The sequence below is a fragment of the Rhinoraja longicauda genome, chromosome 19 (genome assembly GCF_053455715.1).
Source record: "Rhinoraja longicauda isolate Sanriku21f chromosome 19, sRhiLon1.1, whole genome shotgun sequence".
Lineage (NCBI taxonomy): Eukaryota > Metazoa > Chordata > Chondrichthyes > Rajiformes > Arhynchobatidae > Rhinoraja > Rhinoraja longicauda.
Genome location: NC_135971.1, coordinates 6,219,381 through 6,233,179, shown reverse-complemented (window position 1 = coordinate 6,233,179; position 13,799 = coordinate 6,219,381). Strand labels below are relative to the sequence as shown.

The 13,799-nt window shown below is 47.0% G+C and overlaps 1 protein-coding gene across 1 annotated transcript; it reads right to left on the bottom strand.

Annotated features, from left to right (window-relative positions):
- Positions 1-3,975: 3,975 nt before the first annotated feature.
- Positions 3,976-13,765, bottom strand: LOC144603055 (E3 ubiquitin-protein ligase TRIM39-like). Its single transcript, XM_078416191.1, has 4 exons — positions 13,260-13,765; positions 9,807-9,829; positions 9,591-9,709; positions 3,976-4,806 (listed from the first exon to the last, which is right to left on the bottom strand). The coding sequence occupies exons 1-4, from the start codon at positions 13,308-13,310 to the stop codon at positions 4,358-4,360; spliced, it is 642 nt and encodes a 213-aa protein (XP_078272317.1). The 5' UTR covers positions 13,311-13,765; the 3' UTR covers positions 3,976-4,357.
- Between the last annotated feature and the right edge of the window lie 34 nt (positions 13,766-13,799).

Sequence of the window (13,799 nt, the reverse complement as noted above, 5' to 3'; positions counted from 1 at the left end):
TTCCTCATCTCAGTTCTAAATGGCCTACCCCTTATTCTTAAACTGTGGCCCCTTATTCTGGACTCCCCCAACATTGGGAACATGTTTCCTGCCTATAACGTGTCCAACCCCTTAATAATCTTATACGTTTCGACAAGATCTCCTCTCATCCTTCTAAATTCCAGTGTATACAAGCCTAGTCGCTCCAATCTTTCAACATATGATAGTCCCGCCATTCCGGGAATTAACCTAGTAAACCTACGCTGCACGCCCTCAATAGCAAGAATATCCTTCCTCAAATTTGGAGACCAAAACTGCACACAGTACTCCAGATGCGGTCTCACTAGGGCCCTGTTCAACTGCAGAAGGACCTCTTTGTTCCTATACTCAACTCCTCTTGTTATGAAGGCCAACATTCCATTGGCTTTCTTCACTGCCTGCTGTACCTGCATGCTTCCTTTCAGTGACTGATGCACTAAGACACCCAGATCGCGTTGTACGTCCCCTGTTCCTAACTTGACACCATTCAGATAATACTCTGCCTTCCTTTTCTTACCACCAAAGTGGATAACCTCACACTTATCCACATTAAACTGCATCTGCCATGCATCCGCCCACTAACATAACCTGTCCAAGTCACCCTGCAACCTCATAGCATCTTCCTCACAGTTCACACTACCACCCAGCTTTGTATCATCTGCAAATTTGCTAATGGTACTTTTAATCCTTTCATCCAAGTCATTAATGTATATTGTAAATAGTTGCGGTCCCAGCACCGAGCCTTGCGGTACCCCACTAGTTACTGCCTGCCATTCTCAAAGGGACCCACTCTGTCAACCAATTTTCTTCCCATGTCAGTACCCTACCTCCAATACCATGTGCTCTAATTTTGCCCACTAATCTTTTCATATTTTTCATATTTTTTCATATTTCAGATACAGCGCGGAAACAGGCCTTTTCGGCCCACCAAGTCCGCGCCGCCCAGCGATCCCCGCACATTAACACTACACACACTAGGGACAATTTTAGGGACAATTTTTACATTTACCCAGTCAATTAACCTACATACCCGTACGTCTTTGGAGTGTGGGAGGAAACCGAAGATCTCGGAGAAAACCCACGCAGGTCATGGGGAGAACGTACAAACTCCTTACAGTGCAGCACCCGTAGACAGGATCGAACCTGAGTCTCCGGTGCTGCATTCGCTGTAAAGCAGCAACTCTACCGCTGCGCCACCGTGCCGCCCGGTGGCATAATCTCCTATGTGGAACCTTGTCAAATGCTTTCTGAAAGTCAAGGTACACCACATCCACCTGCTCTCCCTTGTCAATTTTCCTGGTTACATCCTCAAAGAATTCCAGAAGATTAGTCAAGCATGATTTCCCCTTCTTAAATCCATGCTGACTCAGAACAATCCTGTTACTACTATCCAAATGCTCCGCAATTTCGTCTTTTATAATTGACTCCATTACTCCAGCATCTTCCCCACCACTGATGTCAGACTAACTGGTCTATAATTTCCCGTTTTCTCTCTCCCTCCTTTCTTAAAAAGTGGGACAACATTAGCTACCCTCCAATCCACAGGAACTGATCCTGAATCTATAGAACATTGGAAAATGATCACCAATGCATCCACAATTTCTAGCGCCATCTCCTTAAGTACTCTGGGATGCAGACCATCAGGCCCTGGGGATTTATCAGCCTTCAGTCCCATCAGTCTACCCAACACCATTTCCTGCCTAATGTGGATTTCCTTCAGTTCCTCCGTCACCCTTGGATCTCTGCCCACTAGAACATCTGGGAGATTGCTTGTATCTTCCTTAGTGAAGACAGATCCAAAGTACCGGTTCAACTCGTCTGCCATTTCCTTGTTTCCCATAATAAATTCCCCCACTTCTGTCTTCAAGGGACCCACATTTGCCTTGACTATTTTTTTCCTCTTTACATACTTAAAAAAGCTTTTACTATCCTCCTTTGTATTATTGGCATGTTTACCCTCGTACCTCATCTTTTCTCCCTGTATTGCCTTCTTAGTCATCTTCTGTTGCTCTTTAAAAGAGTCCCAATCCTTTGGCTTCCCACTCTTCTTTGCTTTGTTGTACTTCTTCTCTTTTATTTTTATGCTGTCCTTGACTTTCCTTGTCAGCCACGGGTGTCTCTTACTCCCCTTGGAATCTTTCCTCCTCTTTGGGATAAATTGATCCTGCAACTTCTGCATTATTCCCAGGAATACCTGCCATTGCTGTTCCACTGTCTTCCCTGCGAGGGCCTCCTTCCAGTCAATTCTGGCCAGCTCCTGCCTCATGCCTCTGTAAACCCCTTTGCTATACTGTAATATTGACACTTCCGATTTTCCCTTCTCCCTCTCAATTTGTAGAGTAAAACTTATCATATTGTGATCACTGCATCCAAATGGCTCTTTTACCTTGAGTCCCCTTATCAGATCAGGTTCATTACACAACACTAAATCCAGAATTGCCTTCTCCCTAGTAGGCTCCAGTACAAGCTGTTCTAAGAATCCATCTCGGAGACACTCCACAAACTCTCTTTCCTGGGGTCCATTACCAACCTGATTTTCCCAGTCTACCTGCATGTGGAAATCTCCCATAACCACCGTAGCATTACATTTGTGACACGCCAATTTTAGCTCCTCATTCAACTTGCACCGTATGTCGAGGCTACTGTTTGGGGGCCTGTAGATAACTCCCATTAGGGTCTTTTTACCCTTACAATTCCTCATTTCTACCCATACTGATTCTACATCTCCTGATTCTATGTCACCCCTTGCAAGGGAGTGAATATCATTCCTCACCAACAGAGCGACCCCACCCCCTCTGCCCACCTGTCTGTCTTTTCTATATGTTGTGTACCCCTGAATATTCAGTTCCCAGCCCTGGTCCTCTTGTAGCCATGTCTCAGTTATTCCCACAACATCATTCTTGCCAATGTCTAACTGAGCCTCAAGCTCATCCACTTTATTTCTGTTTCTACGTAAGTCAGCAGCCGAGGTCAGGATCGAACCCGGGTCCCTGGCCTTGTGAGGCAGCGGCTCTTCCCGCTGCTCTACAGTACCTTAGAAATATTAAGTCTTCTCTTTCCAAGTACCGTCTATTGCCTGACCTGCTGAATTTCCGCCAATGTTTTCTGTTTTTTTTCTTGGCAGTTTATGGGCAGACTCACATTCCAATCGACCATTGAACAGGAGAAAGTAAAATAAAAGCCCAGATGCTGAAAATCCAAAATGAAGACGTACAGTAAGATGCAAGAAACAGTGAATAGGCCGGTTAGCTTATGTAGAGAAAGAAACCGAGTTAATGACTCAGGGGCCAAACCTACAAACCCGCACGTCTTTGGGATGTGGGATAAAACCGGAGCAACTAGAGGAAACAGAGGAGATTAGCTTGGCATTGTACTGTTCCACGTTCTATGTGGGCCGAAGAGCGTTCTAGTTCTACATGGCCATCAACACCGAGAGACCCATTGTATCTCCCACTCCCAACATTCAGCTTTATTCTTCTCCCTTTCAAGTAATTTCCGATTTCATTCCTCCCTCCTATTTACACCTCCCGAGTCAGACCTTTACCGCCCTCTTCCGAACGACATCAATACCAATTAATTCACTCTGATATAACAGACCTGTAGCTCTTGGAAATCCTTCTTCAGACCAAACAAGGGTCCAGACCCTGAAGCGTGGTCTGCCCATTTCCCTCCACAGATGCTGCCTGGCCCGCTGACTTCCTCCAGCACTTTGTTTGGGGTTTTTATTAACCCCCATTATATTTCAACAGATTTCTTGTATCTACCATTTCCAATATTCACTTTACCTTCTCTCACTGGAGGGAATTTCCGATGTCATTCCGCCCCCCTGTCTCCACCTGCCCCCCCCTCCCCCATACTCGCCTTTACGCCGCTGTTGAAGTCCGCACCAACACCGCTGGTGCCGCGTTGTGACTCGGGGCGAGTTTAGGACCCGCCGCCCGCGGCTGCTGCTGAACCCGCGGAGCCCGCGGGAAGGGAGATTGTTTCAATCTTTATATTTTCGCAAGTGTTTCTGTTCCGTTGACGGACGCGGTTAACGCGTTGAAATGAACGGATCGACAGCTCTGATTCCCCTTGCTGTTTATTTCACTCTTCCCACATTTACATTGCCCCTGGTTTTATTTCCGCGCTCACTGGGGTTTTGCGAAGCGGAATTTGGGGATTAGATGGGAGCCGTTCAGCGCCGACCTGTTGTCCACCGGGTTTCTGCCCCACAGCCCCTGAGCCCCGCTCCTGACGCCGGTCCCGGGACCCGACCCTTTTACACACCCGGAGCGGAACCGGAGCAGATTCTCAGCCACTTGTTTACATCCCAAGTCCAGAAGAAAGGATAAAGTTTCTACGTGAATTTATTCCCAGTGAAGGTGTGGAGATGGGACTTGGTGTCCGCGTCGTAAAATGAAACTGTCCCGGACTCGTAACTGAGATAAACTCCCACCCTCCCGGGGATGGGACGGGCGGGGAGAGGGGATGGAGGGGAGGTGAATGCATGAAACCAGTCATAGTGCCGCCTGATGCTCCAGACTCTAGTCCCCGGGGTCAGTGTGGCTCTTCCTCCCCACAGACTCTGTGGCGACTCAAGACTCCAGAACCGACTCCCCGCCACCTCCACCTCCCAGTAATGTCTCCCCAATGTGAATCCCTCCGATCCCAGCACACACGGATAGACTGTAAACCTCTTCCCGGTGTCAGGGAGACTCCTCCGGGTCCCGGTCAGTCTCACCCTCTTCCGATCCTCAGACACCTCAAGCCACGGATGCGCTGTTTCCACATCCAGGGTGACGGAGACTGGGGGGAGAAGCAGAGAATCAGAGAGTCCCCGGGGGTCGGGGGGAGACTCGGGCCGCTCGGCCTCAGGCACAGGCGGGCGGACAACTGAAACCCTGCCCGGTGTTTCACCCACAACCACAGCGGGTGGACAACAGCATCTCTCCCGGAGCTTTTATCTGGGATGGAGAGGGGAATTTCGTGAGGTGGGGTAGGGTGGACGGGGAGGACGCGTGTAGAGAGTAAAGAGGATTGCGAGATTGCGGTGGGGATGGGGGAATGAAGCGAATTATTCAGATATGGAGGCAGATCGGAGCAGGTTGATATTGAGGTTATCGGTAATTTGAGGTTGTTAAAGAGGAGGTGGAGGTGCGTGGTGGGATCGCCATGAAAGGGGGTAGACACGAGGGGCCAGATGAACTGCTCTTGTGTTTTTTAAGTGGTGGGTTGGACAAAGGGAAGGGTGGGTTTGTTAGTCAATTGGAGTGGGTGCAAACGGATTTACAACAACTTCATCAGGTCTGTAGGCCTGTGTTATCAGGTGAAGTTAGACAGTCGGAAGGTCATAATGTCATAAGTGAAAGTATTAGAATTATGCCATTTGGCCCATCAAGTCTACTCCATCATTCAATCATGGCTGATCTATCTCTCCCTCCTAACCCCATTCTCCTGCTCTCTCCTCATAACCTTTGACACCTGTACTAATCAAGAATCCAGCTATCTCTGCCTGAATTAGTCACCGACTTGGCCTCCACAGCCTTCTGTGGCAATGAATTCCACAAATTCACCACCCTCGGATTAAAAACATTTCCCCTTATCTCCTTCCTAAAAGTACATCCTTTAATTCTGAGGCTATGACCTCCAGTCCGAGACTCTCTCACTAATGGAAACATCCTCCAAACATACATTCTATCAAAGCCTTTCACTCATCTGCATTTTTCAGTGAGATCCCCCCTTATTCTTCTAAATTCCAGTGAGTACAGGCCCAATGCCGACAAACACTCATCAATAGACAATAGACAATAGGTGCGTGAGGAGGCCATTCGGCCCTTTGAGCCCGCACCGCCATTCAATGTGATCATGGCTGATCATTCTCAATCAGTACCCCGTTCCTGCCTTCTCCCCATACCCCCTGACTCCGCTATCCTTAAGAGCTCTATCTAGCTCTCTCTTGAATGCATTCAGAGAATTGGCCTCCACTGCCTTCTGAGGCAGAGAATTCCACAGATTCACAACTCTCTGACTGAAAAAGTTTTTCCTCCTCTCAGTTCTCATGTCATCATAGGATAATCTACTCAGTTCTGGAACAGACTATTCAGACTGTGACATTTTTTCATGGGAGCCTGTCAGGGTGACAATGTAGATGTGTATAAGATGCACAGTACTTTACCCAAGGTTGGAGATTCTAAACCTCGAGCGTATAGAAAAGACAGACAGGTGGGCAGAGGGGGTGGGGTTGCTCTGATGGTAAGGAATGATATTCATTCCCTTGCAAGGGGTGTCATAGAATCAGGAGATGTTGAATCAGTATGGATAGAAATGAGAAATTGTAAGGGTAAAAAGACCCTAATGGGATTTATCTACAGGCCCCCAAACAGTAGCCTCGACATAGGGTGCAAGTTGAATCAGGAGATAAAATTGGCGTGTCGAAAATGTAATGCTACGGTGGTTATGGGAGCTTTCAACATGCAGGTAGACTGGGAAAATCAGGTTGGAAATGGACCCCAGGAAAGAGAGTTTGTAGAGTGCCTTCGAGATGGATTCTTAGAACAGCTTGTACTGGAGCCTACCAGGGAGAAGGCAATTCTGGATTTAGTGTTGTGTAATGATCCTGATCTGATAAAGGGACTAGAGGTAAAAGAGCCACTAGGAGGCAGTGATCACAACATGATAAGTTTTACTCTGCAAATGGAAAGGCAGAAGGGAAAATCGGAAGTGTCAGTATTACAGTATAACAAAGGGGATTACAGAGGCATGAGGCAGGAGCTGGCCAAAATTGACTGGAAGGAGGCCCTAGCAGGGAAGACGGTAGAACAGCAATGGCAGGTATTCCTGGTAATAATGCAGAGGTTGCAGGATCAATTTATTCCAAAGAGGTGGAAAGACTCTAAGGGGAGTAAGAGACACCTGTGGCTGACAAGGGAAGTCAGGGACAGCATAAAAATTAAGGAGAGGAAGTATAACATAGCAAAGAAGGGTGGGAAGACAGAGGATTGGGACTCTTTTAAAGAGCAACAAAAGTTAACAAAAAAGGCAATACGGGGAGAAAAGATGAGGTACGAGGGTAAACTAGCCAATAATATAAAGGAGGATAGCAAAAGTTTTTTTAGGTACGTGAAGAGGAAAAAAATAGTCAAGGCAAATGTGGGTCCCTTGAAGACAGAAGCAGGGGGATTTATTATGGGGAACAAAGAAATGGCAGACGAGTTAAACCGTTACTTTGGATCTGTCTTCACTGAGGAAGATACACACAATCTCCCAAATGTTCTAGGGGCCGGAGAACCTAGGGTGATGGAGGAACTGAAGGAAATCCACATTAGGCAGGAAATGGTTTTGGGTAGACTGATGGGACTGAAGGCTGATAAATCCCCAGGGCCTGATGGTCTGCATCCCAGGGTACTTAAGGAGGTGGCTCTAGAAATAGTGGAAGCATTGGAGATCATTTTTCAATGTTCTATAGATTCAGGATCAGTTCCTGTGGATTGGAGGATAGCAAATGTTATCCCACTTTTTAAGAAAGGAGGGAGAGAGAAAACGGGTAATTATAGACCAGTTAGTCTGACATCAGTGGTGGGGAAGATGCTGGAGTCAATTATAAAAGACGAAATTGCTGAGCATTTGGATAGCAGTAACAGGATCATTCCGAGTCAGCATGGATTTACGAAGGGGAAATCATGCTTGACAAATCTACTGGAATTTTTTGAGGATGTAACTAGGAAAATTAACAGGGATGTGGTGTACCTCGACTTTCAGAAAGCCTTCGACAAGGTCCCACATAGGAGGTTAGTGGGCAAAATTAGGGCACAAAATTGGGGGTAGGGTACTGACATGGATAGAAAATTGGTTGACAGACAGAAAGCAAAGAGTGGGGATAAATGGGTCCCTTTCGGAATGGCAGGCAGTGACCAGTGGGGTACCGCAAGGTTCGGTGCTGGGACCCCAGCTATTTACGATATACATTAATGACTTAGACGAAGGGATTAAACGTACCATTAGCAAATTTGCAGATGATACTAAGCTGGGGGGTAGTGTGAATTGTGAGGATGATGCAATAAGGCTGAAGGGTGACTTGGACAGGTTGTGTGAGTGGGCAGATACATCGCAGATGCAGTTTAATGTAGATAAGTGTGAGGTTATTCACTTTGGAAGTAAGAATAGAAAGGCAGATTATTATCTGAATGGTGTCAAGTTAGGAGGAGGGGGAGTTCAACGAGATCTGGGTGTCCTAGTGCATCAGTCAATGAAAGGAAGCATGCATTTACAGCAGGCAGTGAAGAAAGCCAATGGAATGTTGGCCTTCATAACAAGAGGAGTTGAGTATAGCAGCAAAGAGGTCCTTCTACAGTTGTACCGGGCCCTGGTGAGACCGCACCTGTAGTACTGTGTGCAGTTTTGGTCTCCAAATTTGAGGAAGGATATTCTTGCTATGGAGGGCGTGCAGCGTAGGTTCACTAGGTTAATTCCCGGAATGGCGGGACTGTCGTATGTTGAAAGGCTGGAGCGATTGGGCTTGTATACACTGCAATTTAGAAGGACGAGGGGGGATCTTATTGAAACATATAAGATAATTAGGGGATTGGACACATTAGAGGCAGGAAACATGTTCCCAATGTTGGGGGAGTCCAGAACAAGGGGCCACAGTTTAAGAATAAGGGGTAGGCCATTTAGAACGGAGATGAGGAAGAACTTTTTCAGTCAGAGAGTGGTGAAGGTGTGGAATTCTCTGCCTCAGAAGGCAGTGGAGGCCAGTTCGTTGGATGCTTTCAAGAGAGAGCTGGATAGAGCTCTTAAGGATAGCGGAGTGAGGGGGTATGGGGAGAAGGCAGGAACGGGGTACTGATTGAGAGTGATCAGCCATGATCGCATTGAATGGCGGTGCTGGCTCGAAGGGCTGAATGGCCTACTCCTGCACCTATTGTCTATTGTCTATTGTCAGTTTAAGGTGAGAGTGGAAACAATAAAAAGGACCTGAGGAGCAGGTTTTTCCGTCAGTGGGTAGTGTAGATGTGGAATGATCTGACAGAGGAAGTGGTCGAGGCAGGTACACAGTTCACAGAGAATTGGGTAGATACGTGGATAAGAAAGACTTGTATGGATATGAGCCAGACTCAGGCAAGTGGGGCTAGCTTGGTTGGGCAACTTGGTTGGCATGGTCGAGTCCAGTAAAAGGGCCTGTTGCTGTGCTACAAAGCTCTCTGACTCTGTGATGCTTCCCAGCAGATGAGCTTGGTGGGAGATCAAATCTTCAATTTCCCTAAAATACCTTTGATCATTGCATCTAAGTATTACTTAAAGGTAGACACAATCAAAGGTAGACCCAAAATGCTGGAGTAACTCAGCAGGACAGGCAGTATCTCTGGAGAAAAGGAATGGGCGACGTTTCGGGTTGAGACCCTTCTTCAGATTGAAAAAGGGTCTCGACCCGAAACATCGCCCATTCCCTTTCTCCAGAGATGCTGCCTGCTGCTGATTTACTCCAGCATTTTATGTCTACCCTCGATTTAAACCTGCATCTGTAGTGCTTTCCTACATACATTACTTAAAGATGTCAGAAACAAGAACAATGGAAAAGGTATAAGCTTTACCATGCTTGAAGTCATCAGATGTTTCTTTAAATGCCGTGTTGAATGAAACAGGGCAATGAAACTTTTCAATCGGCAAGGCATCATCTACCACCGACAGTGGTTTGGCTTCATCACGAATCCTGTGAACATTTAACAGCTGGTTATCAACTGAGCATTGGAAATGTTTTGAACTGTTCCACAAAAACTTACAATGTTTCCATCAAGAGCATGTCCTACCTTCGCTTGCCACCAGCTTCTCCCTGAAAGAAATAAAACACAAATCTCAATTGACTGAGATGTTACGTCCTCATCCCGACAGCGGGAATTTCTCCACATTTCTACAACCCTCTGATAATTCCCATTTCCCAACTCTTATCGCCGCTGCCATGCAGATAGAAAGCTGATATTGCCGTAGAGATGTAGAACGATGGGGAAAAGCACAAGGAGTGTTCATGAGAACGATGCTATAACTGAGAGGATGGAGCTCAATGCAAAGAATGAGCAGGTCGACGGATTTTATCCGGAGAAGATGTCAGGAATGATAAGGTAGAATTTAAGTTTAGCGGTGAATTTAAATGGGAGGGGGGGGGGATGAAATATCTCTAATCGATGGGAGAGCAAAAATCAATGCTGAAATGTAACGTGGTCTTAGAGTCATAGAGTCATAGAGTCCTACAGCACAGAAAGAGGCCCTTCGGCCCATCGTGTCCATGCCGCCCGTTACCAAACACAGTCTAATTTTAATCCCATTTTCCCGCATTTGGACCGTAGCCCTGAATGTTGTAGCATTTCAAGTGCCCATCCAAATGCTTTTTTAATGTTGTGAGTGTTCCCGCCTCCACCACCACCCCAGGCAGTGAGTTCCAGACTCCAACCACCCTCTGGGTGAAAAAGTTCTTTCTCACATCCCCCCGAAACCTCCCTCCCCTTACCCTGTATCTATGTCCCCTCGTTGTTGAACCTTCCACCAGTGGAAGAAGTTCCCCGCCATCTACCTTATCTATGCCCCTCATGATCTTGTACACCTCGATCATGTCCCCTCTCAGCCTTCTCTGCTCCAGGGAAAACAACCCCAGTCTCTTCTATAAATACTGAAAGGAATGCAGTCATGAGAACATGGACCTCACTTGCATTGGAGGGACTGAATCCAACAGCAGAGATAATTTAAGGGAAAGCGGGATAAACACGTGAGCACTCCTGAAATTCGGGGTATTGTTACCGGGTGTGGTGAGTAGATGGGAGGGATGTTGAGTGGAGCAGAAATCTTGACTGGATAGGATGGGCGAATGGCCTGTCTATGATGTAGAATGGGATGTCATTCTATGGTGAACAAAGGTGGGTAAAACAGACAGAGCAAATTCCCCCACGGTGACCACCCAGTGCTGATGGGAACCGGATATAGATGATCAATCTGCTGTGTGCGCCACGTTCTAGATTTCAATGTTAATCCCCACAATGTGGTCATGGCTGATCCAGCCCAGGACTGAACTCCTCCGCTTTGTCCCATTCCCTTTGATTTCAGTTCCCCAAATTTTCAAAAATGTATCTTCCCCTGGTATAAATACATCCAACAGGTTAAACCTCTAAGAGTCTCTTGGTTGGAGATTCCCAGAGATTTACTGCCCTCTGTCCATTTGTGGTCCTTGACAATAGACAATAGGTGCAGGAGTAGGCCATTCGGCCCTTCGAGCCAGCACCACCATTCAATGTGATCATGGCTGATCATTCTCAATCAGTACCCCGTTGCTGCCTTCTCCCCATACCCCCTGACTCCGCTATCCTTGAGCTCTATCTAGCTCTCTCTTGAATGCATTCAGAGAATTGGCCTCCACTGCCTTCTGAGGCAGAGAATTCCACAGTTTCACAACTCTCTGACTGAAAAAGTTTTTCCTCATCTCAGTTCTAAATGGCCTACCCCTTATTCTTAAACTGTGGCACCTTGTTCTGGACTCCCTCTACATTGGGAACATGTTTCCTGCCTCTTACGTGTCCAACCTCTTAATAATCTTATATGTTTCAATAAGATCTCCTCTCATCCTTCTAAATTCCAGTGTATACAAGCCGAGCCGCTCCATTCTTTCAACATATGACAGTCCCGCCATTCTGGGAATTAACCTAGTAAACCTACACTGCACGCCCTCAATAGCAAGAATATACTTCCTCAAATTTGGAGACCAAAACTGCACACAGTACTCCAGGTGCGGTCTCACTAGGGCCCTATACAATTGCAGAAGGACCTCTTTGCTCCTATACTCAACTCCTCTTGTTATGAAGGCCAACATTCCATTGGCATTCTTCACTGCCTGCTGTACCTGCATGCTTCCTTTCAGTGACTGATGCACTAGGACACCCAGATCTCGTTGTACGTCCCCTTTTCCTAACTTGACACCATTCATTTAATAATCTGCCTTCTTATTCTTACAACCAAAGTGGATAACCTCACACTTATCCACATTAAACTGCATCTGCCATGCATCTGCCCACTCACGCAACCTGTCCAATTCACCCTGCAACCTCATAGCATCTTCCTCACAGCTCACACTACCACCCAGCTTTGTATTATCTGCAAATTTGCTAATGGTACTTTTAATCCCTTCATCCAAGTCATTAATGTATATTGTAAATAGCTGTGGTCCCAGCACCGAGCCTTGCGGTACCCCACTAGTCACTGCCTGCCATTCTGAAAGGGACCCATTTATCCCCACTCTTTGCTTTCTGTCTGTCAACCAATTTTCTATCCATGTCAGTACCCTACCCCCAATACCATGTGCTCTAATTTTGCCCACTAATCTCCTATGTGGGGCCTTGTCGAAGGCTTTCTGAAAGTCGAGGTACACCACATCCACCGGCTCTCCCCAGTCAATTTTCCTAGTTACATCCTCAAAAAATTCCAGAAGATTAGTCAACATGATTTCCCCTTCGTAAATCCATGCTGACTCGGAACGATCCTGTTACTGCTATCCAAATGCTCCACAATTTTGTCTTTTATAATTGACTCCAGCATCTTCCCCACCACTGATGTCAGACTAACTGGTTTATAATTTCCAGTTCACTCTCTCCCTCCTTCCTTAAAGGTGGGATAACATTAGCTACCCTCCAATCCACAGGAACTGATCCTGAATCTATAGAACATTGGAAAATGATCGCCAATCCGTCCACAATTTCTAGAGCCACCTCCTTAAGTACCCTGGGATGCAGACCATCAGGCCCTGGGGATTTATCAGCCTTCAGTCCCATCAGTCTACCCAACACTATTTCCTGCCTAATGTGAATCTCCTTCAGTTCCTCTGTCACACTGGGATCTCTGGCCACTAGAACATCTGGGAGATTGTTTATACCTTCCTTAGTGAAGACAGATCCAAAGTACCGGTTCAACTCGTCTGCCATTTCCTTGTTTCCCATAATAAATTCCCCATCTTCTGTCTTCAAGGGACCCACATTTGCCTTGACTATTTTTTTCCTCTTTACATACCTAAAAAAGCTTTTACTATCCTCCTTTATATTATTGGCTAGTTTACCCTCGTACCTCATCGTTTCTCCCCATATTGCCTTCTTAGTCATCTTCTGTTGCTCTTTAAAAGAGTCCCAATCCTCTGGCTTCCCACTCTTCTTTGCTTTGTTGTACTTCTGCTCTTTTATTTTTATGCTGTCCTTGACTTCCCTTGTCAGCCATGGGTGTCTCTTACTCACCTTGGAATCTTTCCTCCTCTTTGGGATAAATTGATCCTGCAACTTCTGCATTAGAAAGCCTTGACTTTCAGAAAGCCTTTGACAAGGTTCCCAGAGTGTGGGCCAAAGGGTGTCTGGGTGCTGTACAACTCTCCACGCCGCTACTCACCGACCACGCGCAGCTCAAAGTGCTACACGTCACGGTTCCTCGGCTCACTGCCAAAGTAGTTTGTCTCTATCTCGTAGGTCCCCTGGTCACCGAGCCCCACGGCCCACAGCTCGATGACACCGTCCAGTCGGAAGCGGACTCTGTCCCTGTAGGACGGGTGGATCCGGGACGGACTCTCCGGGCTGTAAGACTTCCAATCCAGGATCGGCAGGTCGGGATGGAGACGCCACATCGCCACCGTGATCTTCTCGTGGCTGTGGGGCTGGACGGGGAACCTCACCGTCCCACCCACGGGGACAGTGGTGACCGAGCCCACGGTGGCCGACGTTCTTGTTCCGCACAGAGCCGCAGTGTGGAGACCTGCAACACAACATGGTCATTGTACCTGCCTG